This window comes from Amblyomma mixtum, chromosome 2 (genome assembly GCF_055824585.1).
Source record: "Amblyomma mixtum isolate Tamu chromosome 2, ASM5582458v1, whole genome shotgun sequence".
Taxonomy (NCBI): domain Eukaryota; kingdom Metazoa; phylum Arthropoda; class Arachnida; order Ixodida; family Ixodidae; genus Amblyomma; species Amblyomma mixtum.
The window spans coordinates 284,843,350-284,864,406 of record NC_143013.1 but is presented as its reverse complement, the minus strand read 5'-3'; the positions used below and the strand labels follow the sequence as shown (position 1 = coordinate 284,864,406).

Genomic DNA, 21,057 nt, shown 5'->3' with positions numbered 1-21,057 from the left:
CACCTGCCGCCGTAGGTCATTTGGTAGAGCATTTGGTAGAGAGTGTGTTGTGCGTGCGTGTGTGTGTGTGTGTGTGTGTGCGTGCGTGCGTGCGTGCGTGCGTGTGTGCGTGCGTGTGTGTGTGTGTGTGTGTGCGTGCGTGCGTGCGGTCGTGCGTGCGGTCGTAACACCGAACAGTCAGGAAGCAATCAAGGAATATTTTTCCTTTTTACCTGTTTCTGCGAATTACTTATTACATGCTTCCTGATGAGGTTTGAAAGTGGAAATTTTCTGTTTACTTCTCTGCACTGTTTATTGAGCACTGCTTTGCAGTGGTTGAGAGGCTGAAGAAGCAGCCCTGTAAAGTGGCAGATTTCGCACGCTTTCTTTTACGGCCGCTAAAAAAAAAAAGCTACGTAAAGGTACTTTGTTGGAAACATTTTAGCCGCCTATTCTTGAAGGTGATCTACCGCATACATACTAGCACTTTTTTGCCGAAACCAATATTTTGAAAGTTTGCTGTTAGTCTTAATTAACTAACTTTTCAGAACAAAAAAAAAATACTGCAGACTAGGCCACACGACCCTCAACCGCTCTGAGTTCGTTTCACTCATCTAGGACACTCCGACTTTTTTAAAACCTTTGTAACATTTAGCTGGGACACACGGTACACATGCCCACATACCCACAAATGCGCAATTCAATGTTGAAGGTTGAAGGTTTATTTCCGCTACTAGGTGTTGCGAGGATGGCCAAGGGAAAAGCTGTATAGACAGCTTGAGAGGCCCTGGCTTCCTCTTAATGTTCTGACATCTGAAACAACACATGTGAGTTCGTGGTTTTCTTTATGAGGTCTTTATATCGGTTTTGAGCCACACTACCAGTCTTGTGAGAGTATCCAAGATATTTTGCGAAATGATAGCAAGTACATCGGTGTCCTTCTTTGAGATGAAGTATTTTTTTTGCAAAGAGGAAGAAAAGGCGTATGGACCAGTCACGTTATCGTAAGATATTTTCTTTTACACGATTCTTTTTTTGTCGTGCAGCCTGAGTCGCCACATCCCAACGATACCACGAGTCGCACGCCCCAGCTCGCCTCAACGCTATACTTGGAGGCGAGGAAGAAGAGGAGGTGGACATGAAGCAGCTCTTTCGTGGCGTAGATAGATCCCCAATGAGAGCGCTCATAGGACCACTCACAGGAGCACTTAGATTATCGACAGCATTGGGCAACCCCCAGCTTAAGTGTTTACAAGGTGTTTCACCTTACACTTTACACAATTTTTAGAAATAATCTTTTTGAGTTAGAAGACGCTTTTTTCGACATAACATTGTCAACTGTGCAGTACACCAGAATTCAGCTAAGACATGCTAACTAGCAGGCTGGTTAACTAATAATGAATAGTTAACTTTTTGACTATCACCGTTAGGCTCCTTAATTATTATAGGCGGGTAGCCCACCTTAAAGGTGCACTGAAGAGGAATCTGAACTCGTCTTTTTGCCGCGGGAGCTCGATCTACACGTTCTGAGCATTCTTAGAAACTTCCATTTATTGCCCTGTGTGGCTGATTTTCCTAATTAAATCGAATTAACGTCCGGCTCCCGCCTTTTTTTTTTAATTCTCCCTCGTACGGTGGGCGGAGTCGACCAACGCGTGGAGTGCCTTGCAGCCAGCTCCGTGGAGGCTTTGCTTTCGCTTTATTTTGTTTTTTAGGTTTCCGTGAATAAATAGTTTCATTCGCAGATAATATAGCCGCAAAATAAACCCGAAGAAATAAAAATACGCGCGGACTATTTGCTTCTACGGACTACTACGTATTACTCCGCCGATGGCAGAGCGGCAAGCCGCCGCGGGACTGGCTGAAAGGCACTCCACGCGTTGGTCGACTCCGCCCACCGTACGAGGGAGAATTTAAAAAAAAAAGGCGGGAGCCGGACGTTAATTCGATTTAATTAAGAAAATCAGCCACACAGGGCAATAAATCGAAGTTTCTAAGAATGCTCAGAACGTGTAGATCGAGTTCCCGCGGCAAAAAGACGAGTTCAGATTCCTCTTCAGTGCACCTTTAAGCAATAGCCATATCAGTTTTTAGAATTTTGAAGAAGCAGTCACCCTCACCGCTGTGACCTAGCAAATTTTGGCTATTTCCACGAGTTACGTGCACTGGAGAGGTTGTTTTGTCTGCAAGTTTCTCGAAAGCGTGTCTATTCAGGCGCGATGCAGCCAGAATTTGTTGGGTGACAGCGCTTAGGTTCCTGGTTTTCGAATTTCTAAAAACTGATATTGATTTTACTTACAGGGTGCTGCATGCCTCTCAATAATTAAGGAGCTTAACAGTCATAGTTAAAAAGTTAACGATCCAATATGAGTTAACCAGGCTGAGAGCTAACATATCTTAGCTGTATTCCGATGTGCTACACAGCTTACAATGCTATGGTAAAAAAAGCGCTCTTTTAACTAAAAAAGACTATTTTTAAACATTGTGCAAAGTCTTATGTTAAACACACTGTATATACGAACGCAAGAAAAACGAAGGCTTGTTTGAATCGATTCTTTCTACGTTATTTACTGATCGTGCTCGCATATAATCCGCATACCTAATTTCGGATCCTTATGATAGAAAATAAACTTTCACGGTCGTACTATACCCGCGCACTTCTCGGCAGCAATGAGCAGCTACGCACTTTCGTAACTGTGCAAACAATGCTGACTTTGTTTCCTGAGTGAAGTTACTTTCAGGGGCTGCTCGCTGCAATATTGAATCCACAACTATAGTCGGATACAACTTAAGTCTGCAGTGAAGCTCCGCCCACTTTCAGCCTTCGCGCATAGAATTCTTCCACGACGAAAAAGTAGTCCTCTGCTTAAACGTTTATTGCTACGTAAACAAGAAGGTTAGCACAAGAAAAAAATTATGAGCTCTAGAATTTTGATACGTGGATTGTTTGATATAGTAAAACATTACAAAGCTGATTTCGTTTACAGTTGCGATTGGCCAAGCGGAGTAATACAAGACGCCGCGGACCGCTGCCCAGTGTTAGCAACTGCTGTTTTTTTTAAGTTGTATCCTACTTTAGTCACCGCTTCCGCTGCCGTTTTCCAAAGTTTCAAGGAGGAAAGAGCGCGAAGCTATGGAAAACGGTAGTGAAAACAATGAATGACTATTCTTTGCTGCGCGACCGCACCACAACTGTTCAGTTCGGCGACACCCACTCGAACGTCATCTAGCTCCATGGGCGCGGAACTCCACAGGGCACCGTGCTCAAGCCCCTTCTAATCAACCTGGCAATGGCCGCTCTCAATAAAGTGACGACATAATGCACGCTGTCTTCGCGGACGACATTACCGCATGGGTCACAACGAGCTCGGATGGAGACGTAGAGGATTCGCTCTGGGAGGCAATGGACGCCACTGTATGCTTCACGGAGCCCACAGGCTTGTCTTGTTACGTAGAGAAATCTCCTCATGGTACACTCTACATCCGTGCCGCCCGTCACGTTTCACCGTACGCCTCGAAGGACAACCTATCCCCCACAACGACAAGATCTGTGTCCTACAGACGCTGCAGATTGGGAGAGACCGACATTCTTCGACTGACGCAATTCTTAGTCAATTCGCGCCTCACCTACCACCTCGCATACCAAGACTACACCAACAAAGAGCACCGAAAAATGGAGGCGCTTATACGCGTGAAAACGAAGACCCGCGCTAGTGCTACCAATTCGCACAGGCATGATTGCACTCCTTTCTAATGGCACACACAACACGCTCGACGAAATGTTAGGCGCGCAGAGAGCAATCCAAATAGAGCGGCTGTGTGAAATCCCACAGGGCTGCGATGTCCTCTCGCATCTCGGCTACGCGATGTCCGAGACTGCAATTAACCACACAGTACATTCAGCAAACCCCTGAGGAGCGTGCCCGTATCCACGTCTCTCCTACATCGTACATATAATGGGTGTTTCACTTAACACAATTTTTAAAGATAGGTTTTTGGAGTTTGACCGCTTTTTTTTTTCGGCATATCGTTGTCAGCGGTGTAGTACATCAGAATACAGCTAGGACGTGCTAACTAGCAGGCTGGTTCACTAATATTGAGTAGTTACAAAACAAAAGCGAGTTGGGCGAGTTGGTATGGGTCTATTATGAAACAACCGCGCGAATAAGAACGGGGACGAAAGTAAAGACTACACAACGAGCGCTGACTCTCAACTAACTTCATTTGACTTCACTTGATGGTTTGGTTTATGGTTTATAGGTACCTAGCGTCCCAAAGCGGCTCAGGTTATGAGGGACGCCGTGGTGAAGGGCTCCGGAAATTTCGACCACCTGGGGTTCTTTAACGTGCACTGACATCGCACAGTACACGGGCCTCTAGAATTTCGCCTCCATCGAAATTCGAGCCCCGTGGCCGGGGGTCGAAAGAATGCCGCCGCGGCCGGGATCGAACCGGGCCGCGGCGGAATTCTTTCGAATGTTAATTTCATAATTACCTCGCAAGCGCTCGAGCCCATCCTGAAGTATTTATTTAATTGTGTGTTAAAACACCACCCAAGTACATCGAGCGTGTACCAGGCCGCATGGTTTGCTTCTCATACCCACAGTGGAGCCTTTACAGCTTCCCAATATGTGTAACGCTTTTGAAATGTGAGATCGAGCCTTCTCTTTACCCTAGAGAGATTTACAGAGATCGAGGGGTAGTTTAAGTGGTACACTCTACGACTGAGAAGAAAACCGCGGTACAGCCTGGTTACTTGAAAAGGACGGTACGTCAGAATGCCTCACATTCTGCTTTGGACGGTGGTCGTTCTTGATATGTCTCCATGTGCGTAGTGCTCAATATCGGAGCAAAAAGAAAAGGTCGCGTCCTCTCTGGGCACGGTAACGAGAACCGTGTTACTGTGCCCTCAATGGCACTGCAAACAACTCTCACAGCATAAGGTGGAGCGCTACAGCTGTCCGCACCCCCTTCCTTCATATGTAGTCGCCGTCCGCCGCAATAACTGCTTTGCATTGCAGAGACTGAAAGAGCGCGCAAACGGACGCGCCGGCTCGGGTGACGAGAGATAAGGCTGCAGAGGGCGCGACGGCACTAGCTCCGAACCGGGATAAAATATCGCACGCAGGCAGTCGTCACGCGCTAATCTGACAGGAGTCGCACAGCTGGAGCGCGAGCGAGCGCTGCAGGGCGCGGGCGTATAGTTCCGTTTTGTCACGCGTCGAGATCGCCAGGTGAGGTCCGCGTTCTCGCAGCTCCCAAAATACTGTACCGCTTTCCCAGCCTCCCTGGTCGGGTCGTGAGTGAAGTTGATTTGGCTACACTTACTTCCGAAGGAATCTCAAGGAAAGCTACATGGCTTCCAGAGAAGACACTTTCACTGAGAAGCTACCGGCCTCTGGTACGTATGTTTGGTTTGCTTTTTTGAATGCGTCTGTGTTGCACGGGCGACACAGTATTACTGATCATAGGCCATTTATGCTCTCAAGCGCTGCGACCATTTCGGGTTGCGTACGGAATCTCGGTATGCGGTTGTTATCGCAGTTCTCCTCCATCCAAATGCAGCAGCCGCGGGCGACACGGTATTCGAGTGTTCGATCCCGGCCGCGGCGGCCGCATTTCGAGTGATGTGAAACGCAAGAGCATCTGTGTACCGAGAGTTTGGTGCATTTATGCGCGGAGGTGAAATTGTGGGCAATTATTGGAGGAGGAGGAGGAAAGGGGGGGTAGGAGTTGCAGCTTATATGTACAGTCCACTGCTTGATCTTCATCGAAAAAATGAACCTAATGTGGTTTCAGAAAATTTCACGCCTCCCTCCCCCCCCCCCCCCCCCCCCCCTTTTCCGAAAAAAAGAAGAACGCCTTTTATTGTGGCGCACGTCATAGACCATAGTACTGCTGCCGTCATAGACCACAGTAAAAAGAAAATTAATGAATGTGTAAAATTTTTAAGAGCTCCCTGTTTGGTGCAGGGAGGTGCTTGTTTCAATAGTTTCGCTTCCTTTCTCTCTCTAATGTTTCTCTCTGAGGGGAGAGAATATGGAAAAAAGTTAGTTTTCTCTGCACGTCTGCTCTTCTACGTTTCATACCGAACAGACCAGCCACACCTCGACACCGAAACTATACCTCAGGCTTACTGAAGTGCCTGTGAGGATGACCGCAACCGCTCCTTGGAATCGCGTTGGCGCTTGCTCGATATGTTATCGGTGCTACAATGGTACGAGCACGCTTGGGCTGCAGTCGCTGATATTACAGGCAAAGCTGAATGTGGCGATAACAAATGATACGATTGAGAGAAAAAATGCAGAAAGCGTACAAATAGTGAAGTGCAAGCAGTGGCTTTTAATTTCGTTTTGTTTTTGTCGTCTCTGAGGATGCCTCGAGCAATATCTCTGTGGGAAGCAGTATATTGGACAGACAGGACGTTGTTTAAATGAAAGACTCAAAGAACATGATTACAACGCAAATGTCCAAAAGTGCCTTACATCGGTATCCATTGTAGGATTGTTTGGTGCAGGGAGGTGCATGTTTCAATAGTTTCGCTTCCTTTCTCTCTCTAATGTTTCTCTCTGAGGGGAGAGAATATGGAAAAAAGTTAGTTTTCTCTGCACGTCTGCTCTTCTACGTTTCATACCGAACAGACCAGCCACACCTCGACACCGAAACTATACCTCAGGCTTACTGAAGTGCCTGTGAGGATGACTGCCACAAGCAGCTGCTAGCACCTTTGCGCACAGCCCTTTACCTGAGGCACATGATGTGCTCGCTATAAAAGACTGCGACAGTGCGGAATAAAATAAGAAAAACTCTTATCCAGCACATGACGTTCGCGCGGCTGTTACTATACGGTTGCCTGTGTGCAACCGCTCCTTGGAATCGCGTTGGCGCTTGCTCGATATGTTATCGGTGCTACAATGGTACGAGCACGCTTGGGCTGCAGTCGCTGATATTACAGGCAAAGCTGAATGTGGCGATAACAAATGATGCGATTGAGAGAAAAAATGCAGAAAGCGTACAAATAGTGAAGTGCAAGCAGTGGCTTTTAATTTCGTTTTGTTTTTGTCGTCTCTGAGGATGCCTCGAGCAATATCTCTGTGTGAAGCAGTATATTGGACAGACAGGGCGTTGTTTAAATGAAAGACTCAAAGAACATGATTACAACGCAAATGTCCAAAAGTGCCTTACATCGGTATCCATTGTAGGCATTGCAAAGATGTAGAAACAGGTTGTTTGCCGCCCTTTGAAAAAACTCAGGTAATAGCCACAATCAGAAGCACGAGGCCCAATGAAATAGTTGAGGCAATCACAATAGCTGCGTTGAAAGAAAAGTGCATTAGCAAGCCTTCAGTGTCGCTATCTGAGAAAGAACTCGCCTATCTGGCACAAAATTCGAGACACAAAACTTAACCTTATGTTTCTGTGGGTTTTACTTTTTAGCTGTTAGTTATTCCGCGATGTTTTCTTAATTTTAGCTGTTAGTATTTTTGCCGTGCTACTTGTTGGCATCTTATCTTTTTCATTTTCATTGCCCTGTTAACTTTTCGCTTTTATCGCTTTCATTGGTTTTTACCTTTTTGTTTTTATCGGTTTTTGTTATCAGTATCAATTTTCATCTTCACGAGGTCTGGCGTTTTTTTCCCTGTTGTTTTTCTTGCCTCCATTGAAACTTCTCACCTTCACGTGTTTGCTTGTGCGGCTTCTCTCATCATGACCTCGTAGTTTCCACTTGTTCTTGCTTCCCTTGTGTGGTACGCCCCCCTGACATGGCTGTATATATACGTTGCATCCGTACTTCTGAAATAAAGTTGTAAGTTCAGCGCTCCTGTCCGTCGTGTTCCGCCTTTTTCTTGTCCGTTGTGTTGTTTTTTTTTTGCGCTGGTTTGTTCACAAGAATCTCTCTGTGTATAGAGAAAAAAGAAAGAAACCTTTACAGCGGGAAGGGGAGAATGGTGATAGCGGTATCTATCGCCGACACATATATTTCCGAGTCGGCGCCTCGATCACGTCGGGCAGTCACGAAATTGCGAAAGAAGCCGCCATCGCGCTCGCAATAGCGGGCACGGGGGCGTCAATGATAGGCAGTGACGCCAAGGTTGAAGCAGTGAACTTTTCCACGGGGAAGGTCTCCCCCCTCACGAACGGAATCCTGCGTACCGTAACGGACGACCGCAAAATTCACATTGTCTGGACACCTGCTCATGCATCCCTGGCTGAAAATGAAGCAGCTCACGTACTGACTCGAGGTCTAGCTTTCCGAGCCAGTGGGCATACCGAGGGCTTCACATACAGGGATCGTTTTGTTTGTTGCAGAGAGATGGTGGCTGGCTAAAAACAAAAGTTTTCGAAATGACGATTTGCCTAACCTTTATAATTACGCTTGTTGAAAGCAGTATACCGCATAAAAATGAACTTAATTTTCGGCCACGACCGCATTAAATTTGTTTTATGGTAACAGTGTATAGCAAGTCAAGACAAGTTTCTAACGCATCCAGAATTCTGACGGAAAACAAGATGGCTCGTTACAGTGGTGTGTTGGTTTGCTGGGCGCTATCATAAAAGCATTGCACAAACTACAAAGTGCATGTAATTGCAAATTGCAAAATACTTGCGTGTGCTTTTTTACATTTTGTGCCCAAAAAGACACTGTCGTCGAGGTTCTGCGCTCGGCCCTCAAAGTGTGCCCTGTGAATGCAATGCCACCCGAGAGCGCGCTTTGACGAGTGCACTTTTGTTGCTACGCTTAAGCCGTATTAGAGTACACTTTTAAGAAATGACACTCTTCATAAGTGCGCTTCATTTTGCGTGCTTGACAGGGGTATTAGTCTGCTGCTTGCACCAGAAATCTGCCTCTTCTCGACGGAGATTTCAAAGAGATCGCGTTACTAGATGCAAAAGTCGTTCTCCGGGATGTGCAAAAATTTGACCTTCGTGTGACCTTGCAAAGGCTCTGGCCCGGAACAAAAAAAAACTACTGAAAATTGATTTTGAGGAAAGGAAATGACGCAGTATCTTTCTCTCATATCTCGGTGGGAACCCGAACCGCGCCGTAAGGGAAGGGATAAAGGGGGAGTGAAAGAAGGAAGAAAGAAAGAGGTGCCGTAGAGGATGTCTCCGGAATAATTTCGACCACCTGGGGATCTTCAACGCGCACTGACATCGCACAGCACACGGGCGCCTTCTGCGTGGCCATTTCCGCATATATGGGCATTCACCCATTAACGCTATCGCATCATATCCTTAAGGCGGAGCTTAAGTGTCGCAATTTTTGTTCTTGGCTAGATAAGACGGAGTGAAAGCTCGATGTTGCATTTATTACCACTGGACACGTCGCAAACCATTCTTTATGACATAACCAATTAAAATAAGGGAGTAATTACTCATTGGCATCCACCCTAGCGCTGCCATACGGCTACAAAGGAAAGCTATACAGCTTTCTCAGAAACTTCGCAGTTAAAGAAAAATTCGTCCTGGTCCGGGGTTCGAACCCAGGACCACCGTTACACCGGAGCAGTCGCTCTACCAGTTGAGCTAACCAGGACGGCAAGCTTATGGTAGGGCGAGAGCGAATTGATGAACAACTCGAAGTGGGAACTGGGTTCGCCAAATGTTTAGGGGAATCCCCCAAGGTGGAGTAGATTTGTAATAAGGGAGTAATTACTCATTGGCATCCACCCGAGTGCAGCCATACGTCTACAAAGGAAAGCTATACAGCTTTCTCAGAAACTTCGCAGTTAAAGAAAAATTCGTCCTGGTCCGGGGTTCGTCCTGGTCCGGGGTTCGTCCTGGTCGAAGTTCCCACTTCGAGTTATTGATCAATTCGCTCTCGCCCTACTATAAGCTTGCCGTCCTGGTTAGCTCAATTGGTAGAGCGACTGCTCCGGTGAAGCGGTGGTCCTGGGTTCGAACCCCGGACCAGGACGAATTTTTCTTTAACTACGAAGTTTCTGAGAAAGCTGTATAGCTTTCCTTTGTAGCCGTATGGCTGCGCTCGGGTGGATGCCAATGAGTAATTACTCCCTTATTACAAATCTACTCCACCTTGGGGGATTCCCCTAAACATTTGACAATAACCAATTATAGATTCCTGTAAACATTGCTCACAACCGCTGCAAGAAAGACGAATTCACTCCGTAATGAGGGCACTGAATCTCTCCAAAAGGGGCCGCCATGTTGGCAACACTATTCTTGCTTTCGACAGATCCACTCACACTCATACCCTGGCGTGCCTAACTGCTTGGTCTTAAAGAATGCTGGGCGCATTCGCACTGACAAGCATCCTTCATTTTCTAGCTTACAAAATCCCTTTTCGTATGTCTTCGTCCCCTATACTTAACCTCGCTTCAAATGGCCAGGAAAGGCAGTGCAGTTAGGCTGCCGGCGGCAGTGCGCATGAGCTTCTTCATTGCTTCCGAGTAAATTTCGGAGCGAAAGCTCCACTCTCCGAGCTGCAACTTTCAAGGACAACAAGATTTCACTTTGACCTTGAGCCAGGCTTCACACGCTGACGTCATACCACGTGACTGGTCACAGCTGGAGCGTGCGCCTCGCCGCGCTCGCTTCAGTCGGAGCCGTTGGGGACTCGACTCTGGGGAGCGATGAACGCCGGTCTCTCGCTCGTCTCATTAGCTATAACTGAGTGCAATGTCAGCCATTTTTAAGCTAGGGCTTCGCGCGAGGCCCTCAAATGTGAGAGCTTTCGGCTACATTGTCAACAAGTTGTGGCAGAGAGCTTGAGAATCGCGCCAGATGAAACGGCAGTGGCAGCCCTGTTTCAAATACCATGGCGTCCGGAGTTAGTCAAGGCAGGATTTCTCTTGCGTTTCTTGTTCCTCGCGAAAAGCGCAGTTGATAAAAACGGGTTACGAAAGTTTGGGCGCGCGTGCGTGTATGTACGTGTACTGCGGAAATTGCTGTAACAAAATACAGCGCCATGCAGCTAGAAGGGAAGGGGGGGTTGCGGATTCCTCCACGCCACAACTTCCGCTGACTTCGCCGTTAGATCAGGGGAAGGGAGATCTCACATTTTTCCCACAACTGCCAGGCACATCCTTCACAACAGGAAAGTCTGTCGTCACAACACATTTTTTTCTAGTATTTTGGGACACGAACCTCTAATAACAACATAAATTTTTGTAATAAACACATTTTCCGTAGTACAGTGTTGTCTCTTGTCGTAGTGATCGAATTGCACAAAAATACTACAAAACTCTGTGGCGTATTTTTTGTACGATTCTGTCGTTTTTGTTTTTTTTTTTCAGCTGGTGCTCCACATCTATTTTCATCATTATAGATGTAATTCTAAGAGGTTATTGAGTGTCTCATACTAATTAGTGTCCCATAGGGCAGCCTCACCACGAAGTAGCCTAGGTAGCTACGTCCACGTGTGAGCCAGGGATTTTTTAGTGTGGCCGCCCTAGTAAGGACCATTTCAAGTCCGTACACCAGATAGTACATCTTGCGTTAACTCTTGGGAGACTGTGTTCAAGGCAAAGGCCGCCACCAAGGAGCTATCGCAATACTTGTGGGAAGTCTACAAAGGTGGCTTGTAATGTCCACCAACGTACGGTTAGCCTGCTTTTTAAGCCCGTTTGTTCGGGAGTGTTTGGCAGAAATAGTGGCATGCATGACCACAGCAAGCGTCATGCAGAACAGCTTCAAACGCCTTTGAGAGAAACGGTCTACCTTTAGCGATGAGCGCCGTTTTCAGAACTCCATGTCTGAGAAGGATATGCTGCCGCAGAAAATATGCCAGATGGTAATTAACCCTTGCGGAGAACTGTCAGAGACTACAGTGGACGCCGTAAAGGTAACAACGAAATGTCTTCACTGTTCTCGCGATATCTAGACATTCGAGCTCAGGAAATGAGCACTGAGTTCCTGCCTCGTTGAGTCTCCGGCTTGCATAAGCCACAACTTGCTTGGAGCAGTCCGAACCTAGCTGAACTAACGCAACTCTTACCCGAAACTGCTGTCATTTGTATGAAGCAGAGGATAAACGTCTCACTTCGTGACGCTGTTTTCCTGTATGGTTATTTCTGGCTTTTCAAGGGGGTCGGTGTGTGGGTGTCGGGTAGAGACTCGTATGTTGGAGATGCATTTTTACCGGAGGTGGATCCACCGGAGGGTGCAACCGGAGGGCGGAGACTCCAAGTGCACACTTTTACACAAAACAGGAATTTTTCGGGGAAGTGGGCTATGCTGCTAACGCAGCAAAATACGTTATTGTTAGCGGGCAGACACTTCTTTCGCAACGGTATGCGATCGTCACGGACGCATTTCCTCTTCCCTCTCCAAAAAAAGTAAAAAAAAAATCTGCCCATAAACTAGAAGAAGCCTCTCGGCCTTTTTCACTTCTCCTCAAACACCACCCTCTCGTGTTATTGCTCTAAGGTGTTCGGAACCTTTTATCACGTGACGCACATCTGCACCACATATGAAGGCACTATTCAGAACTATAAAACCAACTATAAAAAATCAAACCGTAAATGAAGGAAGTGAGGAAAAGGTCAACACGCGGAAAACGGAAAACACAACAGTACCACGCCGTTCAGCGAAGTAGGTATCGCGCGGCACCCGCTGGGCCAAGATCACAACTGGCCGGCGTGTACTCTTCGCTCCACAGTCCATAAATCTTGCACTTATTAGTATTTTTTTGTATTTCTTGTTGCTGCTGACCTTACTCTGCTATGCTACGCACTGAATAACCTAGTGTGAAAGCGGAAACCATTAAGAAAGTAAGCTTCTTTGGGTTTCCCGCCCCTGCCCAGTCGTAATTAGTGCAGCCTGATCGTTCTCTAGACTGCATCAGGCGCAGGGTATTGGCTATCACATTCATCGCCTTAAATTTGAATTTCAGCTCAGAAGAATTGTCCTAACGGAATAAAATTAGGTATCGCCGGTCCGTTTCCCCCGCGTACCGTGTTCTACAAATCAAAGAAATAAATTAATTATAACGATCATTTTTTCGGGAGATAAATACACCCACATAAAATAATTCTATTCTCAACAACTTAAGAAATATAAAATAGTTCAATTCGACGTTTTCTGGGATTGTCTTTTCGTTACATCTTTTCCTCCCCTGCCCTTGTTCAATTCCTCATTCTGGCGATAGATGGCGGCGTTCCCTTCTCACGTGACCGCTAAATGTCTTGACAAATCCTGAGGAAAGGACCCATTTAAGCTTGCATCCACTTCGCTGCAAAGCTTATTCAAATTAACGTGCCTCAGAAGTTGTTCAAGTGCGCCAGCTCCCAGAAAGCATGACAGTCAAGGGCGCACGGATGATGAAGGCGCACGCAGTTAAGGCAAAATTTTGCGACTGGTATGGTGCCACATTTCGCTGTTGCAACCCTCGTGATTTCTTATTTATTGATTTATTTATTTGTGATACCCTCAGGGTACAAAGTACATTTCAGAGGGGAAGGGCAGTTGATAACAAGAAAAAAAGTAAACAAAGCACAATTCATACAAAACTATAGAACAACTGAGGCAAGATAAAAAGAAGTGAGCAAAATTAACTTGGAACAGATTAATAAAGTACTTTAAGAACAATACTAGTGGGTGGAGAACACAACTCTACAATAAAATACAAAAGCGATCATTATGTAATCAGAGTGGTAAATGATGGCGACTGATGGCGAATGATCTCTTAGATGGCGACGGGAGCAAGACGCGCTTCACGGAGAACACGGACGTCCTGGCCGTGGTTGACTTTCCCTGCCTGGCGGACGAAGACACTGTGGAGTTCTTACGAAGCCACGGCCGCGTGCTGTTCCTGTCACGTGGCCCCCCTGGTTGCGGCAAGGGACCAGTGTCCTCGAGGCTACACGAGCTGTATCCGGGCAGTCACCTCTACTGGGCCGACCAGATGTTCATTGGGCCCAATGCGCGGATAAGGACCGCCGAGACCCTGACCGAGTCGCACACGGTCTGCAGGGAGAAGTATAACCGCCACCCCTTTTTTTCCCGGCGCTGATGTCACTTGCAATGACCCTGCCAGAGCTTTTATTTCGTTGTCAATGCGGCTTTCGTTCGGAGCTTTCTTAGCATGCTGAGCCTTGGTGAACGAGAAAGTGGTCGAAAAGGCGGGAAATTGTGCACGCGAGATTTTTGAAAGCTGTGCAGCTCAAACATCCTGGCACCCTTGATTAATCCAAGTGTTTAGTTACTACAACTATTTATTGGTCTTGCCGACAAAGGTGCACAATTCTGGCTCCTCGGGTAATTAAAAGAGAGTTATTTCATCGATAGATTACATGAGGGGCAAAAAGCGACGATGTGATCTTCTGGAAGGATTAAAGTACATGTAATAGTTCTATTGAATGCTCTGAACCTGTGTTTTCTCGCTCTCTAGGATAGTATCAACGCAAAAAAGAAAAACAATTAAAGCCAAGCAGCGCGTAAAATACATGAAGTAAGCTCTGGAGAGATGCAAGGAGCGCAGGTGCCATCAGGTTTATAGAGCGAAAGCTCTACTCCTCCCATATAAAGCTGAAGGTCACGTGGCTATGAAATTTGACCTTCAAACCAGGAGGAGCGGAGGCTTGGCTCTGACGTCATGCCATGTGACTTGCCACGCCTCGCCACAGCATGCGCGCGCTGAACCGACGGCGCTCGCTCGCTCGCCTCTCAACTATCCAATCACGTGACTCGCTGCGCCTAGCCACAGCTTCGCATGCTGAGCCGACGGCACACTCGCAACTGCCGGAAATCGCGCGATGCGCCGTTCGCTATGTAAAAGTGTGTGGCGTGTGCTTACCTTCGCACAAAGCCATGGATGAGCAACGTGCTGGAAGTAGTGCTTCGACGATGTATCGTCGCCGTCAAGCGGAATCTGATTATCTTTAGGATGTGGAAAGGCGTCAGATTGTATAGCCATGCTTAACAGAGCTTTTGCTCATCTTATTAGTTTCAGCCGGGTTGAACCACAGCAATTTTTTTTGGTTTTCTCCTCAGCAAAGAAAACGAGAGAATATGAAAAGCAGAGAGTGCATAAAAAGTCTTGCGAATCTCAACGTCGCACTCTGCCCGGCGGGCGTGACCACCCATTTGTACAACACATTGCGACAATACAGCCAGCTCTGTTATTGGACAAAAATTTTGAATATTTCAAAACCGTTAGGTACTGGTATAGAAATATTGAAGGTAATGGTCTATTCTTCCGATATTTAGCAAAATCTTTCTTTTATAGTGTGTCCATCACTCTCGTCGAGTAGTTGACACTGCCATAGAAAATCTAAGGGGAACGCGGGCTCCCAGTAGCCCAAGAAAAGACGGACGGTACAGCCGCTGAACTGCACGCACTGGTCGAAGGGAGGAAGGAGGAAAGGGGGAAATTGGCCATAGCTAGAAGGCTCGCAGCAAAAACCAAGCGCCGGATGCTGCAAAGCGCGCCGTTCCCGGTATTAGATGACGCTCTATCCTTCCCTGGTCGGCCGAGTGGCGGCGGCATGCATGCCATTTCCATCCTGGAAGCAACCGCGAACGAGGTGCAGTGAAGAAGGATAAGGTCTAACCAAACAGCCTGTGGGAGAAGTGGCCTCGAGAGACGCGCGCAAGTCAAAGCAAAGAGATCAGTGACGGTGCATGCCGTTGAGCGAGGTCGGACCCTGATGATGAGACTGTCGTCACCGCTGCTGTGCGCAATACGTAAATCTTAATGAATTTTGTGAGCTTCTGTAAGCGATCAAATGGCCCACTTTAAGTATGCTTGCTAACAATGATTTCTTTACGGTGAGCCAGGTTCTTGCCGTATTCGCAGCTTTGGCTTATCCTTTGCCCCCTTCAAACATTGGTGATCCTTCTCTTAGCCAAAGTTGACCCGGCGTTCATTCCTTTTTTTTTTTTTTTTTGCTGCGAAAGCAACACTACGCCCACCGTTGCGCCTCTTCAACGTGGCCGCACTTTCGCCGTGGCGGCGACTCCACGAATGACCTTGAGTCGTTGCCTAGCAACCGCAGCAGCTGCCACCGCCGTGCTTTGCCACATGGCGCCGCCGGCTTTCGCTTCGCCAGTTGTAACTTGTGCGTAGTAGAGGGGGAGGAGATGTCGTTTCGAGGACATATATACGGTTTGCCTCAGCGGAGGCTAATCGTTATGGAGAGCAATTGGGGAAGACAGGCGAAAACGATGGAATGTATGTGTCTTATTCGTGTATAAACAATAGAGCTTAGCCAAAATGCCTAAACGCCTAACCACAAGCGAATCCTGAACGTAGCCAGGCAGCCGTTGCTTTTGCAACACAACCCGGTTTAACGAGCGCTAAACCACTGCTATCTTTTTTTTACGACATTGGTTGCAGGACGGCTGCATACATGGAGCAGAATGCGCCATTTCTGATCATCAGGAACGCCAACTTAAATGTGTGGGAGATTTCCCCGTATCTGCAACTAGCTGCAACTTACGGTTACACTGTGATCATCCTTGATAATGACAAGCATCTTTCATTTGAGCCCAAGGTGAGCAGTTTGATGTAGTATGTTGTCTGTGTTTTGCGCTTGACTGAGCACCAAATACAGTACCGGAATCGCTTAATTCCTGTACGTACACAGAACAGTTTCTTTTCGATCTGGATCAGCTCTTTTCTATGCAAGCGCTAAATGGTGATAATGGACACCACCATTTTAAGGTGTTTCAGGGAAGACTAAGTAATTCTCAAAAATAGGTTTTTTGAGGTAAAAATATGGCTTTTTCAGCATATATTACCAGTGTTGGCGGACTCAAACAATTTGGCTTTTTTTGCCTAGTTACGTGCACTGGAAAGGTTGCTTCGCCTACATACTTTTCGAAAGTGCGTGTATTTGGCACGGTGTAACCAAACTTTGTCGAGCCACAGCATCGAGGACAATCGCGTTTTCGAAATTCTAAAAACTGATAAGGCTATTACTAACGACCAGCTACAAATCTCTAATTGCAATCAGTTGCCTGTAGCTGTAATAGTTAAAAAGTTAATTACCAGAAATTAGTTAACATCTTGCTATTTAATACAATTCACCGTCTTTCCGATGTGCTCCAGCAATGGTAATACTATGCCGCAAAAGCCATATTTTTACCCCAAAAAGCCTATTTTTGAAAATTACTTAACGTCTCCCCTGATACACTTGGTACAAAAGGCAGCACAGGATTTCTCAGCTTGGCGACAAACGCGGGTGCCTGTTAGTGCAATAATCAGATTGTACTCGGTCGTGCGTTGGTGAGAAAGATGTGCAGTTTGGATTGCTTGCTCGTGTTTTTCGCCGTGTTAAGACAGTGCAATGCGATCATGGGTCGACATTGGCGAATTCGTTAGTGTTAGGTTGGTCGTACACTATGCAGTATATTTGTTATGGGCCCCTAAAAAAGGTGAGAGGGCACCTAAAATTGCATAATACATTTATTTTCGTTATCTATATTAGGCTTCCCTTTTCAGTTTTATACATTGCGTGGAAGATGTTCGCGAATCATGATCCATACGCTGATGTTGCTTCAGCGATGCCTGCTGGTGAACCAAATGTATAATAGAGCTGCTTTAACTGAGCGATCTTCCTTCAGAGTCCTCGTAACGCTGATCAGGTGCCTGCTCTTCACGGTAGTCTTCGGCGCACAGTTTCAAGAGCTAAAAATCTCGTCCAAGAACGCACGATACTATGATGAGTCTTCTACAGCCGCACTGACCCGAGGTTAATAGGCTCCTATTTTCCTTCGTTTGGCAGAAGATTTCGGCATAGAGAGCACAAGTCTCTTTATTGGCAATGGCTTCGTTTCTGTCGCAGGCGACTGAGAGTTTTCATTCGATGGACACTACCGATTGCATGTGTTACACTCTAGTACGCCACTCTCCGTATACAGCTGGAAAACAGGCAGAAATGAACGTATCTTCGCGCGCCTGCTCATCAGCTTGTTGCATGCTCACATCTGCAGGTTCTTGCAGCTACTAACAACAAAGGCCTGGGCGTGGGCTACATGAGCATGAGACTGAGGCAATGGGAGGACGTGTACCCTTTCGCAATGGGCTGGTGCCCACGGCCACGGGACGCTGCGTCACTTCTGAGCCGTTTCAAGGAGATCGCTGCCCACCTCAGCACGGCCAACAATCGTGAGCAGAAACTCATATCTGAGCCTGTGCAGATCAGAGGGACGGTCTGAAAGATCGTACTGGCAAGCCGGACAAGGGTGGGTCGGGACCATAAAAGGAACAAGTACATCCGGACTATAAGGCTGGCTCGTATTCAGACAAAAAGTGAGATGGGGGCAAGCACAAAGGTAGCAAAAAGAGTACACAAGGGGTCTTATATCGGGAGGCGGCCCTGTCCAGCTAGGATCTCGACGAGCGAGGAGCAAAGCGCCCTCGTCGACAGAGCACGGACAACGGCTTTTGCCAACGGTGGCCCGGACTAGGGACCCGACCAATATTCCCGAAACCCAAGTTGTTATTGGTTTAGCACGTCTTTGCTGCATTCTGATGTACTACACCGTTCACAATTCTATGCCGAAAAAAGCGCTCTTCTGACTTAAAAAATATCTATTTTTAAAAATTGCGTAAAATCTTAGGTCAAACACCGTGAATAGTGCAGCACACACAGGGTACGCTGTCACACTGCAGAGAGAGATGAAGCAACCACTTTCCCTATCTTTTCCTTCGCAGACCTGGAGCTGAAGGCGGTCCGGAACAGTGAAGTTTTCCCTTTTTGTCTGGCGCGTGTCTGCTGGTTCGGTTGGGATGAGCAGGACAGGAGCTACTGCTGCAGTAAACCAGTAAGCACTGAGCCCCTTTTCTGACCTGGCCTTGAGTGCGGCCTGTGAAGCATGCCGTATAGTGTCGGTCCGCTTCTTTGTCTTGGACTGACTTCGTACGTCTACCACGGCAGTCCGGTTCCTTTGTGTGGCTCTGCAGTTGCTTTGTTAAAGTACAGAGACAGGGTTGCCTATTGTCAGTGTTATGTGCGCTGAATGGACAGGGTTAATCAAGAACTACTCAATAAGATTGTTACCAGCGAGCTAAATTTCAGGGGTGTTTCTTTTTCACACACACATATATATATATATATATATATATATATATATATATATATATATATATATATATATATATATATATATATATATATATATATATATATATATATATATGTGAAATTGAGAAACGCTTCATTTAGGCAAAGATTTATTGAGACTGGACGTTTCGAACAGAGCCTGTCCTTTTTCAAGATCCGAACCAACGACCTCCGAATTACGCGCCCGGTGCTCTACCAACTCAACTACAGCGACGGCTGTCCAATCTTCTGCTTTTCTCAGTATCTATGTTTGCGTGCAACCTAACATTGAGAGTGTTCACCAGCGCCACCCTCGTCTATAGCGGCGGACGTAGTACGTCCTGTATTACCGCCTCCAGAGCTCGGTTGGTATAGCACCGGACGCGTAATTCGGAGGTAGCGGGTTGAGATCCCACCGGCGGCATGTGGTTGCTTTTCTTCTGCTTTCTAATCATTTATCTTTAATCGATAAACTAATCACTAATAATTTTCATTAATTAGCACCACTAACTAAAAAAAGTGCCCCTATGCTCCTTGGTTTCTGTGGCTGTTGGCTTCTTTCATATGTATAACGAGCCCCTCATTTACCTTTTCTTGTGTGATGTGTGTGTGTGTGTGTGTGTGCGTGTGCGTGTGTGTGTGTGACAGACGGAAATAAACGCACTTGGTTCATCATCATCATCATCATTTATTGAACTCTTAAAGATCCCGTCTGGGACATTACATAAGGGGGGGGGTGGGGGTGGGACAGTGGTGTAAAGTGGTCATACAAAGCCATGTAAACATAAAAAAGCATAACAAAAAATAACTAAGAATAACAAGTTTGACCTGAAATTAACGTCAGGTAATTCAAATAGTACAGAAAATATATGGCAAACCAGTAGTATATAAAATTAAACATTGAAATGTACGGAAATTAAATAAGTGAGAAAACACTTGTGGGGGGGGGGGTGTCGCAATGACACAAGCAGTTCAAATTGCAGGCAGAGCATCGCGAGGGAAGTAGCTATTGTTGGTTCAAGTGGTCTGTTATTAGCTGCCTAAATCTGGTGGGATTAGATTCGATGACAACGGTTTCAGGAATGTTGTTTCATTCTTCTATGGCGATGGGAAGGAAAGATTTGTTGAAAGCGTTGGATGAACCATGCAACCGTGAACCGCACTTGGTTACCAGAGGTAAAATGCGAAGTAGAGAAACGCTTCATTCAGGTAGAGACCTATTTCGAGTCGACGTCTCGAACGACCTCTGTTCAGAATGCATAATATGCCGCGATTAAAGTGGCCGTAAAGGTGAGCCTGAAGAATTCCCACAGGATTTACATTAGGAGCTATTTCGTAGGCGCGGTATCAGTGCGTGACGCAGGCTCCTGCCTCAACTCTTTCACACAGGTGACAAAAGCTTATGGCTCGAAGGACACGATCAGCGTCTTTGGCTACGCTGTACTTGGAGATATCATCATGGCAATGGTCCACCTCACAGATGACCAAGCAGTCCTTACGGGTCATAGCCAGGGAGCAGCCGCAGCCGAAGATAGCGCCGAACTCAACGGTTCTCCAAATGCAGCTTTCTCGAGGTTCCCACTGCCTCTGGAGTTTGACGAAATGCGGTGCGCCTTGGACCTGGACGCACTGGCCACTACAGACGTGCATCACCAAGCGTCGGAGGAGGCGGCCGCATACCACGAGCTTCCGCAGTCTTCGCGAATGAGCTTCATCATCTTGGGCTCCACCAGCGCCCAGTCCATTACTTACAGTGAGGTTGTGCGCCGCTGCTCTTCTTGTCTGCGCGATGCTATAATCCACTCGAGGGACACGCCTGCTTCAAAGGCGAAGACCAACGTAGGTGGCGTCGTTGTGTACGGAGCGTCCTCAGAAAACGGCTGCCCTCTTCTTATCCTGGACGAGAAGACGGTCAGGCTGGACGTTGTCTTCACTGGCTACTACCAGTCTCACACCACAAGGTGAGTTCTTCCCGCGCCTTCTATCTGCTCCCGCGTGCGGAATAAAGTAATTTACAATGTGTTTGTCACTCCTCCATCCACCGCGTTTTTGTTCCCTTGTTCCGGTC

The 21,057-nt window shown here is 46.9% G+C and overlaps 1 protein-coding gene across 1 annotated transcript in view; it reads left to right on the top strand.

The window, feature by feature from the left end:
• The first annotated feature begins 5,141 nt into the window (after positions 1–5,141).
• LOC149364322 (uncharacterized) overlaps positions 5,142–21,057 on the top strand; it is a 33,752-nt gene continuing 17,836 nt past the window's right edge. The window contains exons 1-6 of the mRNA XM_089574264.1: positions 5,142–5,380; positions 13,632–13,920; positions 16,280–16,436; positions 17,878–18,052; positions 18,602–18,711; positions 20,379–20,950. Of these exons, the coding sequence (XP_089430390.1) occupies positions 5,335–5,380; positions 13,632–13,920; positions 16,280–16,436; positions 17,878–18,052; positions 18,602–18,711; positions 20,379–20,950 (1,349 nt within the window). The 5' untranslated portion in view covers positions 5,142–5,334. The remainder of the gene's footprint in view (positions 5,381–13,631; positions 13,921–16,279; positions 16,437–17,877; positions 18,053–18,601; positions 18,712–20,378; positions 20,951–21,057) is intronic.